Here is a 23,311-nt window from a genome sequence, read left to right on the forward strand (position 1 = left end):
ATTCTGCAGTATTTTTTAGTGCATTAAATTTTAAGTTTGAGCAGTGATAGAGTAGATTTTTGAAAGACCCTTTTTTGTTGTAGACTGTAATGGAAAAAGTATAGAAAATAACCATCTGATACTTTAGAAGTATATGCATTAGTTCCAGTTTGTCTACGTTGACCTTTTAAATGCATTTTAAAGTTCAAAACCATTCTCACATAACGTCTTTAGAAATCTCTAACTGCAGCTACTAGTGCTTCTGTGTCTTATATATGGGAGTCTAAAAGAGTGGTTACATAACATTCTACTATTTATTAGAAGGTATTATGGACCCACCATTAAATGTTTGTCACTAATGAAGAATATGAAATCAAGTGTTATTCTATGTAGTTTGCTGCTTGGGAGGAGCCTGGGGTAGAAGCAATGGAGAAAGGAGAAGAACTAATTTTGCATGTGATAGTTATAACTAAGCGATGTTGGAACTTCGCTACTGTAAATACGCTGTAGTTCTTTTTCTTTAAAGACTATTTGAGTTTGAATGTTTAAAATACCTTTTGGTCTGTGTTTTATTTTTCATCACTTTTCATTTTCCATCAGTTGTTTTTAACTATTCGGCTGTTCTCTTTAATTATTCTGTCATAGAATAAGCTAAAAATTACATCTTTTTCATATTTTATTATTTTCTGTATGTTATCTGTCGGGTTCACATTGTTGGCAGCATTTTCCCTAGTGGCCTACAACATGGTAACTACTGTAATTAATCTCAACTGCCTTTACAAGATTTTTTCACGTCTGTAACTTAAAACCACACTAGATAATCTCTGAATCAGACCAGATTCTTCTAGAGAAGTAGTGAGATTCCTGAATTTCTAAAATTTGATTTAAAGTTTTTATTTATGTTAGTCTTTCTGTCTAGACATTACACTGTCCTTCACTTAGCTCTGTGCCTAAAGAAAGTAGGTGGGCTTTCATATCCAGACCAAATGCTATCCTGGGTTCTCCTTTGACACAGTACCCTTGGCTCACTGCCAATTTGTACTGCCATCTACTTGCTCTCCACTCGGCCATTGGGGCCTCTGTCCTGTGTTCTAGATACTACTGCCACCACTCGCCCAGAGGAGCGTCTTCCTCCCTCTTCTACTCTCTGTAATCTTAGGACAGTTGCTAGAAAGTTGGGCAAAATTTAGAGGTCTCAAAGTAACTTCATGTATGATATGGGACCTAAGGGTATTCTGGAGGAGTATTGTCAGAAAGTGTTCCATGGAGGTGCAAGGTACAAACAGTGTACAGTAGCAGTTACCATAAGCTTTTGTTAATAAAGTCTTATGCTGTGGGTACCTAGGTGTGATTGTGTTTCTTAATATATTAAAGATTATAATCTTTCATCTTAGCTTTCAGGTATATGTGAACATTTACTTCAGAATTTTTAAGTACGTTTTTACAGTTTTTATTTTTTTTTAACTTTTAACTCTTACAAGACAGTTCGGCTTTTTTTTTTTTTTACAGAGACTTAATTTTATATATACATGCACGTATGTGTGTTTATATATACATACACATACATATGTAAACTTGTAACTGGCTAGATGACATCAGAACACTCTAGGCCCCTGGGATTGCTTAGGTTATTTCAGTTCACTGTAGGCCTTGGCCTATTAGTGAAGAAACCAAAAATGCTCTGATCAATTAGAGATACAGATCTTTAGTGAAAAGTCAACATGGCAGGTGATCGGCATCAGGTTGGCCATTTCTGTTCTGTTGGTGGTGTCCTGCACTGGCCAGAAATTCAGAATTCAGAAGGGGAAAGTGACTTGGAGCAAGAGAGTTGATGTCTCTGGTCTAGGAGCTTCATAACCAAAGATAATTAACCCGGAGATTGGTTTACTCACAGAGCACATCTTCATTTTTCTGCCAAATGATATGGGTAAATTTTAAACTAAATTTAAGCCAGTATTTTATTTATTTATTTATTTATTTTTATTTTTTAATTTTTATTTATTCTTGAGAGAGAGGGGGTGAGTGGGGGAGGGGCAGAGAGAAAGGGAGACACAGAATCCAAAGCAGAATCCAGACTCTGAGCTGTCAGCAAAGAGCCCAATGTGGGACTTGAACTCACAAACCTTGAGATCATGACCTGAGCTGAAGTCAGACGCATAACCGACTAAGCCACCCAGGCGCCCCAAGCCAGTATTTTAAAGAATTGGGCAATGACTAATTGTTTCCTACTCTACTTGGCTTGGGGAAAGTTTTAAAAAGAGAGAAAAGGATTTAAAATGGGATAATAATTCTTTCTTCAATGCCTTTTTCCACTTTACATTGTTGTATTACAGTTTCATTGCCCTTGTTTGGAAGTATTATAAACAGTGTTATGTTACACTTCTTACATGTTCAGAAGATAAAGTCTTTTCCTGTTATGCACAGATGTGTCCTTTGCATTAGGACTGAGAAGTTTATTTTCAATAGAAAAAGCTTATAGTCACCATATAGACAACTACCTACATCAGTTCCTTCAGGGAAATTCCTATTTGTTTCAGACCTGACCTCAAAAAAGCAGGGAGCCAGTGTCTGCAGTACAGTAAGAAACTGCTAGGTACAATTTGATTACATGGTTTATTCTGACTACCCTCTTATTTTCACATGTATAGTTATTTTTTAAAGTGTTGGTTATTTTTAATCTGAGTCTTATTTGGTTCATCATAGTGTTACACTGGCCAGAGCTATTCATCAAAAGGCCTATAGTACCTTTGCTGCTTTTATGATTTAAAATTGTATTTGCAGCATTTGATGATCGGATCAATATCAGCTCCAATAATCAGGTCTCACTTTTTCCTTTTCTATTTTAAAATAAAAGCAGCTGCATTTTTTCATTATTTTATTTTTCCTTTTCCCTTTTCTCTTTTGTTACAGAACTGTAGAAATAATGGAGGCAGAATTCTGCTAATCTATCAAATTCCATTTTTCTAGTCTCATCTCTCCATGTCCAGAATGTTGTAGAAGCTTAAATTTTCATGCCATGTTTAATTAGCATGAGATGTTCTTTCCTGGTGCCGTTTTCATTCTTGGTCCATATCTTGCAGTTCCTTAAAATGTTAATCATGGACTATGTGGTACACCCATCTCCTGCTCTAGAAAACAAGTTTTAAGTATTGGGAGTCACATTTTGTTTAAATCTCAAGGTGAAAGAGTGGCAGATACACAATTCAGCATGAAAATTACTTATATGCATATCATAAGTGAATGTATTTTGCATTGGTTTAATGGTAATGCTTGAGTTGTTTCTTTAACAGTGTTAACCACCTACTTTCTACTACTTTCTACTTTCATGGAGTTCATAAATTAGTACTGATTTTATACCTAAATTTAAAAGTTTAAATGTATCATGGATATCTATAAATGTACAGGCCACTTGTGCTTTGATGAGAGATGTCGTAGGTAGAATATTCGTTTATTTAACCTTTAACCTGAATTGTTAGTTGAACTTAAAATTTTACTTTTAATAATAACTATTTCACATACCTTAAAAAAAAAATCAGTGATTTTAAACTTCAGTCATTCCTTTGAGGCCTGCCATGAACTCTCTTGTTTTTACTTGGACTTACAGATGAAGAAATTTAGAAAGTGACACCTGTAATGCTGTTTAGCCTAACAGCTCCAAAGTTTGTAGCGGTGGAATTTCAAGCCTTTGTTTTCATTAATGCCAGCCAAAACAGGCTGATTTGTAAGGTTTTTTTTCTGTTTGGCAAAAACATAGCAAAATACGGAAAATTAATTTTGTTTCAACCTGTATTCTATAATTTGCAATGAAAAATTGCTAATTCCTTCTTCGATAAGTAAAATTACTGTTTAGCTCTCCACCACAATTACAATTTCTAAATTCTTAACTAAAGTTTTAACGTTTCAAGAGTACTTGCTATTTTAATGCATTGATTATTTTTGAACTTGTAATAATTGGGTGATGTTAACCTGGAATGAGTTTAAGCTCAAAATTTTATCTTGCTGATTTTCTAAATTGAGCAGAAAGTTTAAGAAATAGGAAAAAAAAGTTTTAACACTAAAAGATTTATAGTTTAGAAATGATTGTACCATATTTTAAGAATTTATAACTTAACAAATGTGATACTGTAATTCATTAAAGGAAAAGAAACCCTAACTACTAGTAGTAATTATATAGAGTATCAGAGAATGGATAACGACTATATGCCTCATTTTAAAAATTGGTATAATTTCCAGAAAATTTAGTAGGGGAGTCTTGCTGAATTTTGTTAGTCAAGGAGTTACACAGAAAATTCCTTACGGATTTGAGAGGGGAAAAAAAGGTACAGATCATTTCAGGTTTGCAAATTATCACAAAGATATTCTGGTTATAATTGCTGAAATGAGACATAGGAAGAAAGATAATTTTTTTTTTTTTTTTACTATTATCTAGACCTTTTGGTCAAGTTCTTGTTTTAACATTTAATGGAAAGAATCTGATGATAGAAGATGGTGGAGAGAAAATTGGAATTTGCGTTTGTTCTTAGGTGAAGAAAATAAATTGGAAAATTATGAGCAAAATAAGGAATGTCATCAATAATTCAGGTGTTGTAGTATCTTATGTATTTTTTTTTTTCAGTGGAAATACAGGGATCAAGCTAAGTATTTGTTGAAATTAATAATTGCTCTTAGTTTTTTTCTGATAGATCCAAATTTCATGGATTTGTGCAGTTACCCAGTAACTTAATTGGGAATTAATTCAGGAATTTTTTCTCTGCTTTTTAAATAAATGTACAGCTGATTTATTCTCCCTTCTTCTTTTTTTAAGGAATCTAGGTAAAAATGGCTTATCTAACAGTAGCATTTTATTGGATAAATGTCCGCCTCCAAGACCACCATCTTCACCATACCCTCCCTTGCCAAAGGACAAGTTGAATCCACCTACACCTAGTATTTATGTGAGTCTGAATTGACTGACTAGAAATAAATCAAACCAGTGTTTGCATCTACCTGTCTTTCATAAGATCTTGCTTTAAATTAATATGGATGCCCTTTAAGAAACATTAAAATTATTGGCAGTAGCTTGAATATTTTTGGGGGAAAAAGATATATTCAAAAAGACTTCATAATAACATTTAAAACATACCTTCTGAACTATTAACCATGATAGGTAGTGAGAAATACTTCTTCCTGCCCCCAATTTTGAATAGTCTTAGGCCAAAACTGCCTAAAAGTATAACTTAAGCTGGGTGTTAAATCTGTGTTCTACTAGTTGGTTGAACCTTAACATTCATTCTAATTTTTGCATCTACGACAATATATATTTTAATTACCTTCAAAAAAGGCATTTGAGAACATAAAATATGATAATAGGTTATGTCATTTTTAAAAAGTTTGATAGATTATTTAAAGCTGGATGTTTTACTTTAAGGGCATTTAGACATCTGATGTAAGAAGTTGATAAAAGTTCAATCCGCTTTCCCAAGTAGGTCATCCTACCCCATTTCCTTCCATCTTCCCACTTTTACCCCAAATGAAAACAATTTCAAACTGTAAAGTTTGTTTTTGGAGATCTGGTCCTGTTAGTTTTTCCTCCAACCTATATTTATTGATCCTTCAGAATGTAAAGAAAGCACTGGGATAGACATATAAAGAACTTTTAAACTGAAGTCTGAGAGGGGAAAAAAACCCCACTTCTTTTGTGGTTTTCTTTTCTATTTTTATGATGAAAAAGCTCCATCTTAACCATTTTTAAGTATGCAATTCAGTAGTGTTAAATAATATTCTCATTGTTGCAAAGCCCTTCTCCAGAACTTTTTCATCTTGCAAGTCTGAAATGCTATACCCATTAAGTAACAACTTCCTTTTCCCTCGTCTCCTTAGCCCCTCCCTGGTAGCCACTACTATGGTTCTATACATTCGACTACTTTAGATATCTCATACACATAACATTATACACTGTTTTTCTTTTTGTGACTTCCTTATTTTCACTGAGCATAATGTCTTCAGGGTTCATCCACATTGTAGCATGTGAAAGGATTCTCTTCCTTTTTAAAGTTGAAAAATACTTAAATCACTTTGATTTTGAAATTGCAGTTTCTTCCCACATATTTTCTTCAAGATACAATGGACAAGAGAAATGTATGCGGTCACTATCTAATTATAATTAGGATAAAAAGACAGTGATAAGATGCTGTAAGATATAAAATAGAAATGACAGGATGCATTATTGAAATTGGAATAAATAATAAATATGAATTTTGCATAATATTTAAATAAAAGGTCTGTTTTCCAGAGATCTAACGATATGTTTTAATTTTACAGTTGGAAAATAAACGTGATGCTTTCTTTCCTCCATTACACCAATTTTGTACAAATCCAAACAACCCTGTTACAGTAATACGTGGCCTTGCTGGAGCTCTTAAGTTGGGTAAGCTTTAAAAAAGAAAAAGGAAACACTTTTTAAATTTCCTTTGCTATCTATAACTTGTAAAGCACTGACAGAAACTTACTTCTATCAGTTTTTTCAGTTTTCACATTTTCATTTTAATATCTTCCTGGGGATGTGTGTTAGTGTATCACTTCTTTAATCTGTCCTATGACAATACAATGATGATACTGCTTCCTGGCGATTTACTGGTGCTTTTTACATTTAGCTTTTCTTTTGGTCTAATTACATAATTATAATTTTGTTTAAGTTATTGGATGGAAGAGGTTTTAATATGAAATATAGATAAAACGTGATGCTACAAATGGGTACGGTGGTCCCCTCACTAGTTCCTCGCACCAGGAGAAATAAACTAAGTGAAACTTCAGTGCCTGGCCCCCTCATTCTGCCTTTGCACAAAGGTGGCTTGATGATGATTAGGTCCCAGGCTTCATTGTGTGCTCATGTCAACCTGGCATAAAGGTCCAGGCATGCAGAAGCCCTTGTTGGTTTTCATGGGGACCGGATGTAATGCCATAACACGTTTTCCTTGTTTCTTAACAAAAGCACTTTTAATCTATTATCGCAAATATAATTTTCTTTTATTAACTACATTCATTTATTTACGAAGACCTGGGACTTTTCTCTACCAAAACGTTGGTGGAAGCGAACAATGAGCATATGGTGGAAGTGAGGACACAGTTGTTGCAGCCGGCAGATGAAAATTGGGATCCTACTGGAACAAAGAAAATCTGGCATTGTGAAAGTAATCGATCTCATACTACCATTGCTAAATATGCACAGTACCAGGCTTCTTCCTTCCAGGAATCGTTGAGGGTACGTGTTGACTCCCTGAAGATTATTTTCTTTTGCAAAATGTTTTATTTTAATGTTTTGTATTATTTTTATTTTGAAAGGGTACATTTCTTTTGCAGGCATCTCATTATTTTATAGTTCTATGAAATACTTTGCAAGTGCTATCCACTTCACTCTTAGGAAAGTTGAAGCATGCCTATGGGTTGATAAATGTTACTAGTGAGAGGCCTTCCTCGTCCTGGGGTGTTTCTGTTTAGGGAAGGGTTTCTTAATCTTCACATTATTAACATTTGGGGTTGGATAATACATTGTTGTAGAGGCTGTCCTGTGTATGGCAGGGTGTTTGGGAACATCCCTGACCTCTCCCCACTAGATGCCTGTAGCATACTCCTTATCTTCCACCCCAGTAATGATAGTCAGAAATGTCTCCAGCCATGCCAAATGTCCCTTGGAGGGTAGAATTGCCCCTGATAGGGAACCACTGGTATCAGAGGCTAAAGTTATTCTCAAGATTGCTTCATGCTTGCAGAGTACCTATTCTTGTGCCTTCCCATTCTTCTCCTCTACCAGGTTAGGATTTTCTGATAGGTAACTCCTCCAGGAAGCATTAGTGTTACTATGAGTAGTCTCAGTCTGAAAGAGAAAATTAAGGGAGAGACATAAATTATTTCAAAATATATGGACAATTAATAATTAGAGGATTATTATTCAAAGACTGAGGCCTTTCAGCAGTGAATCATTACTAAAATCCTTTAGCACTATAATGAGAACTTTGTGAATTCTCCCACAAAGTGAACGTAAACATTCACAAAAATGAGTTTATTAAGTGTATTCCTCAAACACTTGTCTGTACTAAGTTGTTTTATATATATATATCCTACAGCTGAAACTTAATACGTGCCTGGAAGTCTTTAATTTGTAATTCATTAAATTTGCTTATCTGTTTAAAATGCTGCCCCAAGTTCACATTTTCAGTGAAGGCAACATTTGTACCTGTGAATTGTATATTTTTCTTTCTCACTACCATTCTCTGTGTCCTACAGAGAAATTAATTGTCTGTATAAATCTCTAGTTCAGACTCTTGAGATACTTCAGCTGTGTGGCAGTATTATGTTCAGATTAGGATTAGCAAGATTCAGAGATCACCAAAGGAAAATTTGGAGGAGTTGAAAAGCAAGGATAATAAGAGGCAGAGTATTTGTACGGGGTGGGATCTAGAACCAAAGAAAAGATGCCTTTTTGTAGGCTTTGGAGGCATGGACCATTACCTGGGGAAAATTTGACATATGATTAGGAATTACACATTTATTTAAAGGGAGGAAGGGCAAGTATTGTTTTTTTTTTTTTAAATGTTTGTTTATTTTTGAGGGAGAGAACACATGAGCAGGGAAGGGGCAGACAGAGAGGGAGACACCAAATTTGAAGCAGGCTCCAAGCTCTGAAATGTCAGTACAGAGCCCAATATGGGGCTCGAACCCACAAGCTGTGAGATGATAACCGGACCCGACGTTGGAGACTTAACCGACTGAGCCACCCAGGCGCCTCCCCCACCCCAGTTGTTAACTTAAATCATAGGGCAGTGTTAAGAGATACAGTACCTATGACCGCAAATTGTACATAATTATAATACTTGCATTGAAAAGCACCTGTACTTACGCAGCACTTATTTTCCTTACTAATGTTGTAAATATGTTATCATTCGTGTATAATTCATTGTGGAAGAAAATATTTAACCCAGGGAGAACTTCTTCAATTTGTCTGTAATCAAAAATCAAGAACATCTTATCCTCCACCCTTATATAGCTACATACACATGCACACACACCTCTGCTAGTTTAGGAAATTTATAATCAAGACGGATACTTTTTAGGCCTCTCAACTTAAAAAAAAAAAAAAACCTCTCTCCTCTCAGAAATGGGGCAAGAATGAGAATCTGTAGTTTTCTCCCATATAGAATAATGTTATTAAGGGGCACCTAGGTGACTCAGTCAGTTGAGCGTCCGACTTCAGCTCAGGTCATGATCTCACGGTTGCTGGGTTCGAGCCCAACTTGGGCTCTGTGCTGACAGCTAGCTAGCTCAGAGCCTGGAGCCTGTCTTCAGATTCTGTGTCTCCCTCTCTCTCTGACCCTCCCCTGCTCATGTTGTCTGTCTGTCTGTCTGTCTCTCTCTCTCTCTTTCTCAAATAAATTAAAACAGTAAAAAATTAAAAAAAAATAATGTTCTTAAGAAAGAACTTTTTTTTTAAATGTTTCATTTATTCTTAGAGAGAGAGAGAGACAGAGACAGAGACAGAAACAGAGTATGAGCAAGGGAGGGGCAGAGTGAGAGAGGGACACGGAATCCAAAGCAGGCTCTAGGCTCTGAGCTGTCAGCACAGAGCCTGACATGGGGCTCGAACTCATAAGCTGTGAGGTTATGACCTGAGCCGAAGTCAAATGCCCAACCGACTGAGCCAGCCAGGCACCCCAAGAAAGAACTCTTAACATAGCTTTGTGGCTGAGGAGGTTGGATGCCATGCCAGTGAGTGTTGACTTTTCCTGGGGTTTTATTTAATGTGTGGTCTTTGAAGAAATTTTCATGTGAAAGAGGCCTATAGAAACTTAGCTTCCGAATGTAGATAATACCATCATCTAGATGTGAACTTTTCAGTTATATGATGGGAACGGATAGCTGGTTATAGAATACTAAGCTAGAATGTGTTTTGCTTAATCTATAGGAAGAAAATGAGAAAAGAGGTCACCATAAAGACCACTCAGATAGTGAATCTACATCTTCAGATAAGTAAGTCATTTTTAATGTCCGCTTAGTATTTCTCTTTAAAAGGCGTGCTTCTAATATTTTCTCTCTTTTTTTTAAGTTCTGGGAGGAGGAGGAAAGGACCCTTTAAAACCATAAAGTTTGGGACCAACATCGACCTGTCTGATGACAAAAAGTAAGTAGTAGTATACTTGTGAACTAATGCAAAGAGCTATCCTCTGCAAGACACAGAATTGTCTATGGTTTCCTCTTCTGTTTCGTTCTTTGTCACTTTTGTAACTTGATACACAAGTTTTAGATAAATTATTTTTGCTAGGTTTGAAAATTAAGTTATTTCCATTAAACTTAAAACTGTTGTACAGATTTTCATCAGGACCCTGACTGTATGCTCATTACACTATCATAAAGTTGTGTTTTATGATTAATAGCATGTAATAATTTTATAAAATAGAATTATACAATAGTTATAAAAATAAGTTTTTCTCTTTTATTTACTCACTAATTTTTATGCTGCTTTTTCATTAGGAAGATTTCTTTGGAAAAGCTGAAAAATTAACCATTTGAGTGTTTCCTATACAAAAATACAGTATTTATAGATTTCATTGTTTTCCTGATTGGGACACAAAGTTTTTGAAAAAATGGCTAACTTCCACAAATATTTGTAGCAGAGTTTCACTCTTGATCTGTTATTTTATTGTAGGTGGAAGTTGCAGCTACATGAGTTGACTAAACTTCCTGCTTTTGTGCGCGTCGTATCAGCAGGAAATCTTCTAAGCCACGTTGGTCATACCATACTGGGCATGAACACAGTTCAGCTATACATGAAAGTTCCAGGAAGCAGAACACCAGGTAACGTTTGTGAACTAACGTATCTCCTACAGTTGAAAAAGAGAATTAGCCAAAATATGAAACCTGCAAAAGAGAATGAGATTCTTTTCATTTACAGTGAGTGAAATTGAAGGATTACCCCTGTTACAAGGTTTGACTGTTATGAAGATTTTTCCCCTTTGTTTTATCTTTTTTTTAATTACCGTAGCCCCAAAACAATAGCAGTATAATCTGGAAAGGGGTCTTTGGAGCACTCCTAGAGGAAAGTAAGTCCCTGTGGCTTAGAGACTGTTATTGATCCTGTCTACTGCAGACTAAGCATGGGATACCGTTTCTTCTAGACTTTTTTTTTTTTTGGCCACTATCACACTAAGAAATATATTTTATATTATGACTGTGCACATATGTGTATTGTATACAAGAACAGTTTCAGAAAGTAATACATTTCCGAGTCTGCTCCATTCTGTTTCATTTCAGTAACAAAATATAGGTTGTAATTTCTCTTAATTGGGCTGCAACACACAGCTTACACAAAATAGTTGATGTGGAGACATCAGTAGACTCCTCCTGGTGTCCAGTCTGGACTTTCCATTAACTAGGCTTGTCACTTGTGGCAAGTCACATTTCCTTCTCTGGGTCTTTTCCCTCATTTGTAAAATGAATTACATTGGCTTTAAACTTAAAATTCTGTCCAACACTAATGTACCATCTTCTTAGTGCTTCCTTGGATTGACCTAAAATTTCAGATGTTGAAACATTTAACAGTTCCAGCAGATACTGCCGATAATAAGTTCACCTATGTAACAGTGCCTGTGGGCTACATATCACCATCAGGTGTTTTGTTTTGGTACATGAAGCAGCCATCGTTTGAAAACCAGATTGCTTTCTCATTTGACACCTGCTTACTGAATTATAGCTAAAAAATTGTCTCAAAATAGGCCTGTGCTTGCTTCTTAGTAGTGGTTCTGAGTCCCAACAGCTCATTAGAGTCTCCTAGTGTAAGGTAAGTATAAAAAAAAATTGTGTTTAATGTTTGTTTATTTTGGGAGAGAGACAGAGCGTGAGCAGAGGAGAGACAGACAGAGGCAGACACAGAATCCAAAGCAGGCTCCAGGCACAGAGCTGTCAGCCTGTGCGGGGCTTGAACCCAGGAACCATGAGATCATGACCTGAGCCGAAGTCAGACTCTTAACCGACTTAGCCACCTAGATGCCCCTCATGGGGTAAGCTTTTTAAAAATAGTTGATTAACCTCTGGAGTTTGGGATCAAGGCATCAGTATTTAAAAAAAAAAAAAAAAAAAATTCCCCCGTAGGATTCTACTGTACAGCCAGGATTAGAACTACTAGGTTGTAATAGTTTTTATCCTCCGGCCATTGGAAGCCCAATTCTGTGATATTTAAGTCACAGTTGGGTAAAGTGGAAACTTCAGCGCTGGAATAAATGGCAAAAGATCTATATGCCCCCCACTTTTCATTTAGACACTGATGTATGTACTGGGCAAGCTAGTTGGACTCTCTAGAGTTTGTTTTTCTTATGTATGTAGTCATTGGATTAGTTCTGTTAAGATTCATTTCAATTGAAAATGTCTTCAATTTGAATTATTTTATACAAATAATATCCTCAACTCAAAAAGACTGCAGTTTTTCATTATAGTCAAGGGGAAAAGCAAACTTGATAGATTACTTCTTTGTCACTTTTATCTGAACTGTTTTGAGTTTTTTGTTGGTTTCTATATAAAGCATTAGTTTTTCAGAAGTGTCTAGTTCTCTATAAAGAATTCCCTTAGGGTAGTGCTATCTTATAGGAATATAATGTAAATCATATATGATTTCAAATTTTACAGTAGTCATAGCATTGTAAAACAAAATAGGTAATAATAAATTTAACCTGGTATATCCAGATCATAGCATTTCAACACGTAATCAGTGTAGAAATTACTAAGATATTTCATGTGTTTTTCATACTAAGTCTTTGAAATCCAGTGTGTAGTTTATAGTTTTTGCACATCTCAGTTTATATTAACTGCATTTCAGATGGTTACTGTATTAGACAACTTGGTCTTAGATGAAATGTATAGTTTAATTCAATTCAGTGTAAAAAAAATTATTCTAGGGGCGACTGGGCGATTTGTCAGTTAAGTGTCTGACTTAGGCTCAGGTCATGATCTCATGTTTCATGAGTTTGAGCCCCATATGGGACTCTGCTGTCAGTACAGAACCTACTTCAGATCCTCTGTCCCTCTCTTTCTCTGCCCCTCCCTGGCTTGCCCGCATGCGTGTGCACACTTGCGCGCGCGCGCTCTCTCTCAAAAATAAACATTAAAAAGATTAAAAATTCTTCTGAATACTTTATGGGGCAAACGCTTTGTTCCTGCAGTTACATAGATAAATATAAGTGTTCCCTGCTTCAGTGGATTTTCTGATCAGTCATGTCTAAACTGTAGAGATGCTCTCATGCTTGCCCCCAAAAGGTTTTGAGTTTGACGGTGGGATCTCAGCATCTCTAATTATAATTAGTGCTAAATTTTATTTTGGAGTCCATATCATGGACTATTCCAACCATCTACCCACGGGAAGAGATTGTTTATAATTATTAAGAGTACCATCTCCACATTGTGCTAGAATCTGTAAAAGTATGGTGAGAGCACTTTTTTCATTGAGGCAAAAATCACATAGCCAAACTAATCCTTTTAAAGTATGCAGTTCAGTTGCCCTTGGTGTAGTGTATGTTTACTGTGCTGTGTAGCCATTGCCTCTGTATAGTTCCAAGACATTTTCATCCGCCCAAAAGGAAACCTCGTACCCATTATTCACTTCCCATGCCCTGCTTCCCTCTGCCCCTGGCAACCTCTAATCTACTTTCTAGCCCTATGGAATTACCTGTTCTGGATGTTTCATATAAATGGAATCATGTAATTTATTCCCTTTTGTTTCTGGCATCATTTACTTTGCATATTTTTGAGGTTCATCTGCATCATATTAATGGTTCAGTCCTTTTTATGTCCAAATACTCCATTTTATGGGTATAGAACATTCGCTTTCTCTCTTCATCAGTTGAGGGACATTTGGGTTGGTTCTACTTTATAGCTGTTGTGAATAGCGTTTCTATGAACATTCATGTACAACTATTCGTCTGAATCCCTGTTTCTTTCCAGTTCTTTTGGTTATGTACCTAGGATCCAAATTGCTGGGTCATACAGTGCTCATATGTATAACTTTTTGAAGAATTACCAAACTGCTTTCCACAGTAGCTGCACCATTTTACATTCGTGCCAGCAATATATGGAAGTTTCAGTTTTTCCATTTCCTCACCAATGCTGACTATTTTACATTTTTTCTTGTTATGCCCGGCCCAGTGGGTGTGAAGTGGTTTTCCATTGTGGTTTTGATTTTCATGTGCTTGCTGGCCATTTGTATTGTCTACTTTGAAAAAATGTCCATTCAAGTCCTTTTCCCATTTTTTGGTTCAGTCGTGTATCCTTTTGTTGCTGAGTGTAGTAGGAGCTTATATTCTGAATATTAATCCCTTATCGGATACATGGTTTGCATATACTTCCTCCCATCCTATAAGTTGTTGTCTCATTCTCTTGAATAGTGTTCTTTGATGCACAGAACTTTTAATTTTGATGAAGCTCAGTTTATCCAGTTTTTGTCTGGTTTCTTGTGTTTTTGGTGTTCTGTGTATAAAAACCACTGCTGAATCCAAGGTTGTAAAATTTTACCCCTTTTTTTCTTCTTAGATTTTTATAGATCCAGCTCTTATATTTAAATTTTTGATCCATATTAAGTTAATTTGTATATATAGTATGAACTCCAAGGGTCCAAATTCATGCATTTGCACAGCTTTCCAGTTGTCCCAGCACCATTTGTTGGACAAGACTATTCTTTCCTCTGTAGAATGGTCTTATTAACATCCTTGTTGAGAATCAGTTGACCACTTATGTATGGATTTATTTCTGGAATCTTGATGCTCATCTATTGATTTATATCTCTGTCTTTATGCCAATATCACACTGGTTTGATCATTGTAGCTTTGAGGTAACGTTTCAAAATCGGAAAGTGTGAGTCTTCCAACTTAGGTAGTTACCTTTACTGTAGTTCTTTATGTCTTTGTCATAGGGCTGTGAATTCCTGTGTAGTGTTGTTTCAATTCAGCCTGAAAATTCAGCCTCTGGCATTTTCTTATATGGTCAACTGGCTAGTGACAAACTCCTTCAGCTTTTATTGATCTGAGAATGTTTTAGTTTCTCCTGTATTTTTGAGGACTAGTTTTGTCCGATATGAAATTCTTGGTTAATGCTCTTCCTTCCTTCCTTCCTTCCTTTCCTTCCTTTCCTTCCTTTCCTTCCATTCTTTCCTTCCTTCCATTCTTTCCTTCCTTCCTTCCTTCAGCAGTTTAAATGTGTTACCCAGTTGCTTTCTGGTCTCCATGGTTTCTGATATAAAATCAGCTATTAATTTTATTGATAATCCCTTGTATGTGACAAACCACTTCTTTTTTCCTGCTTTCAAAATTCTCTTTGGGTTTCTAACAGTTTGACTATAATGTGTCTTGGTGTGGATCTCTTTGAGTTTTATATACTTTGGGGTTTCTTTAGCCTCTTTGATATATAGTGGCATGTCTTTTGTCAAATTTTGTCCTTTTCTTCTTCTGGGACTCCCACAATGCATATGTTAGTGTGTTTGATGGTCTCTTAGGCTCTTGTTAATTTTTCTTCATTCTATTTTTTCATCTCAAAATGGTTGGCTTCATTTGATCTTTCCACAAGTTTGCTCATTCTTTATTTAACCAGCTCAAATCTGCTGTTTGAAACCCACTAGTGAATTTTTTATTTTGGTTGTACTTTGTAGCTTCAAAATTTTATTTCTTATAACTTCTATCTCTTCATTAATAACCTTAATTTGTTAAGAGATTATTCTCCTTGTTTCTGTGACTCTTGTTCATGGTTTCTTATACCTTTTTAATTGTATTTAAGACAGTTGATTTAAAGTGCTTGGCTAGTAAGTCCAATGTCTATGCTTTTTAGGAATTCAGGAATAAATTTGTTCAAACCCCCCCCCCCACCTTCGGCCTTGTGACTGGGCCATACTTTCTTGTTTATATGCATGCCTTATAATTTTTTGTTGAAAACTGACTTTGAGAATTACTGATAAAAACAAAAAGACTATTCTCTGTCGGATGTGGTCTAGCACAATGCTGCTATTTTGACATTTTGAATATTATCATGTGGCAATTACATCTAGGATTTCTTGCTTGCTGTGGGCTACAGGTTGTCTATTTGTTCAGTGACGTTTCCACAGTATTTTTCACAAAGATGTATTCCTTGGTGTGCTCAGATACTGAAGTCTCTTTTCCATTATCTCAGCAGTTAGCAAGTGAACTGACAGATTTCCTTCAATGCTTTGTGCAAACAAGGAAAGAAAAAGAATGGAAAAACTGAACAGAAAGGAAAGAAAAACTAATTCTCCAGGTCTTTGCAGATTTCCTCTATGTTGAATCATTCCTTCTACACTTAGCCATGCTGCTTACAATTGTACTTGTAGTCTTTACCTCCTTGTATACATTGAGCCGAGGATCAGCAAGAAGTTAAAATTTATGGTCTTAGGTGTTTTTGTGTGTGCTTTTTTCTTTCTCTGAGCATGCATGCACCCTGCTCTGGGTATGCCTGTGGCTTTCTAAATTCTCTAGTATTCACAGAAACTTTTTAAAGCCCTTATCCCCCTGAAATCTCATTTCCCAGCCTTTCTTTTTAGGCCTTTGGTGTATCTGTTGTTTGCCCCAGCCGTTTGTTTGGGTCCGTCCCCCACCCCCCGCCCCGTCCCGCCCATAGCATCAGCTTGTTCATTGGTCTTTCAGTGTTTTGGGGGTAACCTTCTCCACTGAACCACTTGCCCTGATAGAGTGAAGCTCCTGTGTCAGTCTTTTAGGTAAACTCCAGTCAGGTCAAAACAGAAAAACATAATTCTTTGGAAGCAGGATCCACTCTGCTCCCTCCAGAACCAGGACAACTCACGCAGTTAACACAAGACCACCATTTCTTTTTTTCAAAGTTTAATAAATTTTTTTAAATAGTTTATTGTCAAATTGATTTCCATATAACACCCAGTGCTCTTCCCCACAAGTGCCCTCCTCCACCACCACCACCTCTTCCCCCCCCTCCCTTCAACCCTCAGTTCATTTTCAGTATTCAATAGTCTCTCAAGTTTTGCATCCCTCTCTCTCCCCAACTCTCTCTCCCTCTTCCCCTCCCCCTGGTCCTCCATTAGGTCTCTCCTGGTCTCCTGTTCGACCTATGAGTGCAAACATATGGTTTCTGTCCTTCTTTGCCTGACTTATTTCACTTAGCATGACACCCTCAAGGTCCATCCACTTTCCTACAAATGGCCACATTTCATTCTTTCTCATTGCCATGTAGTACTCCATTTTGTATATATACCACATCTTCTTGATCCACTCATCAGGTGATGGACATTTAGACTCTTTCCATGATTTGGCTATTGTAGAAACTGCCGCTATGAACATTGGTGTACATGTGCCCCTAAGCATCAGCACTTCTTTATCCCTTGGGTATATCTCTAGCAGTGCTATTGCTGGGTCATAGGGGAGTTCTGTTGTTAATTTTATGAGGAACCTCCACACTGTTTTCCAGAGCGGCTGCACCAGTTGACATTCCCACCAACAGTGTAGGAGGGTGCCCGTCTCTCCACACCCTCGCCAGCATCTATAGACTCTTGATTTGTTCATTTGAGCCACTCTGACTGGCGTGAGGTGGTATCTCAGTGTGGTTTTGATTTGTGTTTCCCTGATGATGAGTAATGTTGAGCATCATTTCATGTGCCTGTAGGCCATCTGGATGTCCTCTTTGGAGAAGTGTCTATTTATGTCTTCTGCCCATTTCTTCACTGGGTTATTTAAGACCACCATTTTTAAGTCCATTGACACACTAGTGATGTGGGTGGGGAAAAGGTAAGTTAAAGTGACATCTCCTATTGTGTTTAAGTTCTCTTTCTTCTGGTCAGGCATTCACTTGGTTGCTGTAAACCTTTGACTATCACCCAGAGTTCTGGTAAGGGTGCTTCTGGCAGCTTTTCCTAGGTTGGTTTTTTTTTTTTTTTTTTTTAAGTGTTTCTGGAAAGTTCCCCTGAGTTACCTGCTTCATCATTTTTGTTGATAGTACTCCCACAGCTGCATTTGAAAACCAGACTTCGTGCTTCTTTACTGATGTCCAAATGCTACTCATGAGAAATGGGGATTAGTTCACAAAGAAGTGGTAATGATATCAGTAATAGCTAATACTACTTACCGTATATTCGACGCTGTTCGAATCATTTCATTGCTCCTCAAAACAACAAATGATTTATTGGAATTGTTATTATCTAATCTTATATGTAAGGAAACTGAGTCAGAAAGGTTTAGCAACTTGTCCAGGTTCACATAAGCCTAGGAGCCTGGCTCTAGAGCTTTTAATCATGATTTAGACTACATTCCACAGAAGCTCTTACTGAGTAAGTTAGGAGTTTACCAAACGCTGCTCTAAAACTAGACTTGGCACAAAAATAATGACAAACACCTGAATACCACTAAAACATTCTCTGTTGAACATTTCTGAGGTCTCATTTCTCAAGACACGTTTTTCTATGGAATTTATAGTATGCTGATTACAGTTTTTCTTTTCACATTTCAGGCCATCAAGAAAATAACAACTTCTGTTCAGTTAACATAAATATTGGTCCAGGTGACTGTGAATGGTTTGTTGTCCCTGAAGGTTACTGGGGTGTTCTGAATGACTTCTGTGAAAAGTAGGTTTCCAAACTAAAGTTTCTTTAAACATGATTATTCAGAAACAGTAATTGTAAAGGACAACTTAACTAATAAGCTGGATATCCCCTGTATGTAACCAGTTTATCATTCAGCAAAAAATTCATTTAAATTGATTTGATTCCAGACGTGTTATTTTGTATTACTGAGAATACTTTAAGAAAGATTCTTTGAAACCGCTCCATGCAATAGTACCAGTCCTGGATTTAGAGGATAGCAAGGTTGACTTATTTATTAGGTTAATTAAACAATTGATGCATAAATATAATAACTCAGGCTTGAACATCCTACTCTTTGTCATATCACTATGATATGAATTCTTTTTAAAACCATATTGGCAACTTTTCCTGTAAAAGAATTTTATAAAATTTAATCAACTGCATCAGATTTTGTTTTCTGTAATTGAAGGAGCTCACATAGTGGAAGTATTCCTTTCCTTAAGATCCCAGAAATAGCTTTCCTTTATTTATCTTGTGTTAAAGGGTACCTTGGAATCATTTTTGTTGGTTTAAACTTAATTATTTGTCTAAATGGAAACTTATCTCTCTCCCCTTTACCGCCTCCTTCTTTTTGAAAGTACTCCGTTATGTAAGCACCTGATAGTTTGTTAGTAGTAACATTGGAAAATTATTATGGTTAGAAGCATAAATTATATATACATTTGCTGTTATTCTCCCCACCCCAAGAAGATAAAGGGGGAACCACCAAAAACATATACATTATGAGACACTTTGAAAACTAATTATACACATACTCCACATACTAACTTGTAATTATTTTTTTTTATTTTGGGTTATAGGATCTTTACCGTAAACGTCTTAATTTAATAAGAAGTATAAATATAGTTACCCCAAGCCCCACATTAGTCCAGAAGTTCCTTATATACAAGCAAAAGATAATTAACTTTCATTGTTTCTGCTATTTAACATACAGATTTCCTTTCCCAGAAGAAATTGAAAGATGTGAAATTTTAAAGTTTCAAATGCTCTAATGAAATAACCTGATTTGCTTTAATCTGTGCTTGCTTTTATGGACGAGCAGTCTGGTAGTAGCAGAGAAAGCGCAGAGTTGTGCAGGAGATCTCCATTGCACTATAGAAAGATTTGTATTTCTTAAACTTGGAGATAGTGGTATATTATTACAGCTACAGTATGCTGATCCCTTATTCATTATTTCTGAGTGGGATTCTTCACTCTCTTTAGGATTTAGGTGTTTTTTTTTTTCTCTTATCTAAATGGCAAGGTAACCTGGGAACAAAGATAATTAGAAGAGACAGATGGTGTCTAAAAAATGTGGACTTTGGGATAATGAAAATATCTAAGTTAGTGTGACAGGCTAGGTAAATTTAAGCTGCAGAAATAGCACTTGCTACCTCAGCATTTCAGTGTAATTTTGTTTCACAGAAGGATTTGTTTCTTTTGATACTGACTAATACTGACCATGTCTGTAGTCTGTCACAACTGTCAGTGCAGTAAACAGGTAAACATATTATATACATAATATGTAAATGAATGGGCATGACCATGTCCTAAAAATTTTTTTATTTACAAAATAGGCAGGCTGGATTTGGCCCATGGGCCCTAATTTGCCAGCCCTTGATCTAGACAAAAAATTAAATTTAAACCAGTGAGAATAATTTCTAGGTACACTTTATCATTCGGCACAGGACATAGAAATATAGTGAAGACTCTTCTTAGAACTTAAGGAAAGGAACATTTCCATTCTGCAAGTTTTTCCTTCCCCAAGGTATAGCTAATTTAATTTTATAAAATTTTCTGTAGGAAAAGTTTGCTATGTATCTTGACAAAGTAGAATAAGAAACCAGATTTTAAAGTAGAAGCTCGCTGATAGGGTCCGTAGACTGCTTCCTAAGTGTATTAGTGGTGGTGGCCGTGATGATGGTTATTTGTGCCTGTGTATGACTGGTCATTTTTTATAAAGTTGTTTTCAGCTGTGTAGTTTTAGTTAACCAGTCTTCAAAACAGTAAAGACTGACATGTGTCCCCCTTTCCTGCTTAGAATTTCAAATAGCAGTAGAGACCATTCTGTTTTCTACTTTCCCTTAGAAATTGAAGTTCCTAATACTTTTATACTGCCATAGTGTTCCTGTTTATGAACTTGAATGACTTGATGTCAGTTCTAACTTCCCTTTATGTTTTAGAGATTTCTTTTGGTACTCTAGGAAGAAGGGTTCAGTCAAATAGGCTTTAGTGAAATGAAGTGAAAGGTTAATATATGTAAGTGTTACTTAAAAGGAGCTTTGGATTTCATTTGGATCTTTGAAAAGTCAGCTTAACGTAGTGGTACTGATCTTTAGAGAAGTTATCAGTACTTAAGTATAATTTCAATCACTTTTCATGCAGTAGTTCTTGCACGGGCAGTTAAGTTTCAGTGCCATGCCAAAGAGCGTATTTTAAGAAGTTCTGACTGTGCTTTCCAGTCATATTAATTAGTTTATTAAAGTGTTTGATCCATGCGCATTATTTTTTCTTATTTCAGAAATAATTTGAATTTCCTAATGGGTTCTTGGTGGCCTAACCTTGAAGATCTTTATGAAGCAAACGTTCCAGTGTATAGGTTTATTCAGCGACCTGGAGATTTGGTCTGGATAAATGCAGGCACTGTTCATTGGGTTCAGGCTATTGGCTGGTGCAACAACATTGCTTGGAATGTTGGTCCACTTACAGGTATTTTAAAGAATATGCTAAAAAAAAAAAAAAAAGTTTAATTTGTGAAAGATTGTATCTGATAGGTTTATTATTTTTTCCTTGGAATATATAACTCACTAGAAATTGGAAGAAAAGTTGTCTCTCCTTGAATAAAATTTTTATTTGTAGCACAAGAAATTAAATTCAAGTTAACACATAGAAATCCAAGACCATAGATCTCAGCAAATATTAAATGTATGTCTTTATATACAAGGAAGATACACTTTTAATTATTTTTAGAGTGCCTGGTTTTGTTTTAAAAAGGAAACCCTTTATGGGAGAAGGCAAAGTAGAGTGGTTATTCATGCTTTCAGATTTTTCTGTTACCTGGTATGTCATATGAATAGCCCTATAATGTCAAAATCTGTTTGAATTATGCCTGCCTTTAGGCAGTAGATACTTCAGATTAAGAATATGGCCTTTGGAGCTAGAAAGACCTGGGTTAGGACCAGGACCTGGCTCTTGCAACTTTGGGCAAGTTATATAACCTCTCTGGGCCTCGATTTCTTCATCTGTTTAATGGGAATAATAATATTAATAAGGTGATGATAAAGATTAAATGAGATAATGTATAAAAATAGCTCAGCACAATGCCTGGCACATAGCTATAGTAAGCACTCTTTATGTGTTCACTACTATTATTATTGCCATAATTATCAAAGAGACAATTATTTTTGTAATGTTTTGAGGTTTTCAGAATTAGTATTGATATCATCTGAGAAGGTGATAATGGTAACTTCATATCTTTTGGTACTTTGGGTTGCTTTATAACTGTTTTTTTTTTCCTAGCCTGCCAGTATAAATTGGCAGTGGAACGGTACGAATGGAACAAATTGCAAAGTGTGAAGTCAATAGTACCCATGGTTCATCTTTCCTGGAATATGGCACGAAATATCAAGGTCTCAGATCCAAAGCTTTTTGAAATGATTAAGTAAGTGCTTTCTGAAACTGCTGTAGTCCCTCTCTTTTTGGGGAGTGTTAAGTATTCAGTACTTCCCCCCCAACCCCGTAGAATTCTGTTGACATCACAACAAAATGGTCCAGAAGTCTAGTAAAATGTAATACAAGAATCCACACATTAAAAGTATTTTTCCCTTCCAAATAGGACACTGTGGTACAAAGAGGAACGAAGGCACACGAATGATTCTAAACCAGTAGTTTCACAGACCTGTGCCTCCCCACTACCCTGTGAACCACTTGGTTCCTAGGAGAACTTGAGTTTTAATATCAAAAGATTGCTGTTAGTATCAGTGGGAGAGAATGGCATCACAAAATAATTTGCTGGTACAGAAAAATTCACATTTAATACAGGGATTTAAGGAAAACAGCAAGTTTTTAATTGTTTTAATGAAATCATCCATCTTTAATTGTCCCTTTTCTTAGCTGCTTTAAACACCTAATGCAAGTTGCTTGAATATATAATATATATATCCTAGTCAGCTTCTCATTTATTGCCAGTTTCTGTCCTGTCTTGCAAATATTTTTAGAAGTAATATTTTCAAACAGTGCTATATAGCAGTGTTGTTTCCCTAAACTGTATTTTCTACGACTGCTGACCCTACTCTGAAAAGGTAGGGGAGTTCTGGTCAAAGAAATACACAAATGATGGATTAGATAAAGTTTTACAAGTCCTTTATTCTTTTATTAGTTTTTGTAAAGTGTCGCAGAGACTGTAAGCGTTGCTGTGTTTTGTGACTGGGGAAGGAAGAGGGTTCTGTAATGTGTTGTATTCCTAAACTTATTTGTTTGAGCAGTATCTTTTGAGTAATTGATCTCAAAAACTAACTTTGGAATACACTGCTTTATACTCACTGATAAAATAGGTTTTTGTCTTTGTTAAGGTAGTATTTACATTCAGTATTTCTCCCGCAGCTATATTAATTTGGTCCACATATGTTGTTTTCAAAATAGTGTCATTTAAAAGTAATCCTGCCGTAATAAAATGATTTCAAACCTCAGTCCAAAGTGTCATTCACACAGAAATAGTGTGGTTAAGGT

At 35.9% G+C, this 23,311-nt stretch overlaps 1 protein-coding gene across 8 annotated transcripts in view; it reads left to right on the plus strand.

Moving 5' to 3' along the window:
• The window catches only part of KDM6A (lysine demethylase 6A), a 206,489-nt gene that overhangs the window by 165,476 nt on the left and 17,702 nt on the right, over window positions 1–23,311 (plus strand). For all 8 annotated transcript variants that reach the window (XM_029930769.1, XM_029930770.1, XM_029930774.1 and 5 more), the window contains 9 exons: window positions 4,784–4,913; window positions 6,280–6,385; window positions 7,014–7,219; window positions 9,917–9,981; window positions 10,058–10,132; window positions 10,658–10,806; window positions 18,472–18,586; window positions 21,105–21,292; window positions 22,103–22,244. In XM_029930769.1, coding sequence (XP_029786629.1) covers window positions 4,784–4,913; window positions 6,280–6,385; window positions 7,014–7,219; window positions 9,917–9,981; window positions 10,058–10,132; window positions 10,658–10,806; window positions 18,472–18,586; window positions 21,105–21,292; window positions 22,103–22,244 — 1,176 coding nt within the window. The remainder of the gene's footprint in view (window positions 1–4,783; window positions 4,914–6,279; window positions 6,386–7,013; window positions 7,220–9,916; window positions 9,982–10,057; window positions 10,133–10,657; window positions 10,807–18,471; window positions 18,587–21,104; window positions 21,293–22,102; window positions 22,245–23,311) is intronic.

Source organism: Suricata suricatta, chromosome X (genome assembly GCF_006229205.1).
Source record: "Suricata suricatta isolate VVHF042 chromosome X, meerkat_22Aug2017_6uvM2_HiC, whole genome shotgun sequence".
In the NCBI taxonomy this organism is placed as follows: Eukaryota; Metazoa; Chordata; class Mammalia; order Carnivora; family Herpestidae; genus Suricata; species Suricata suricatta.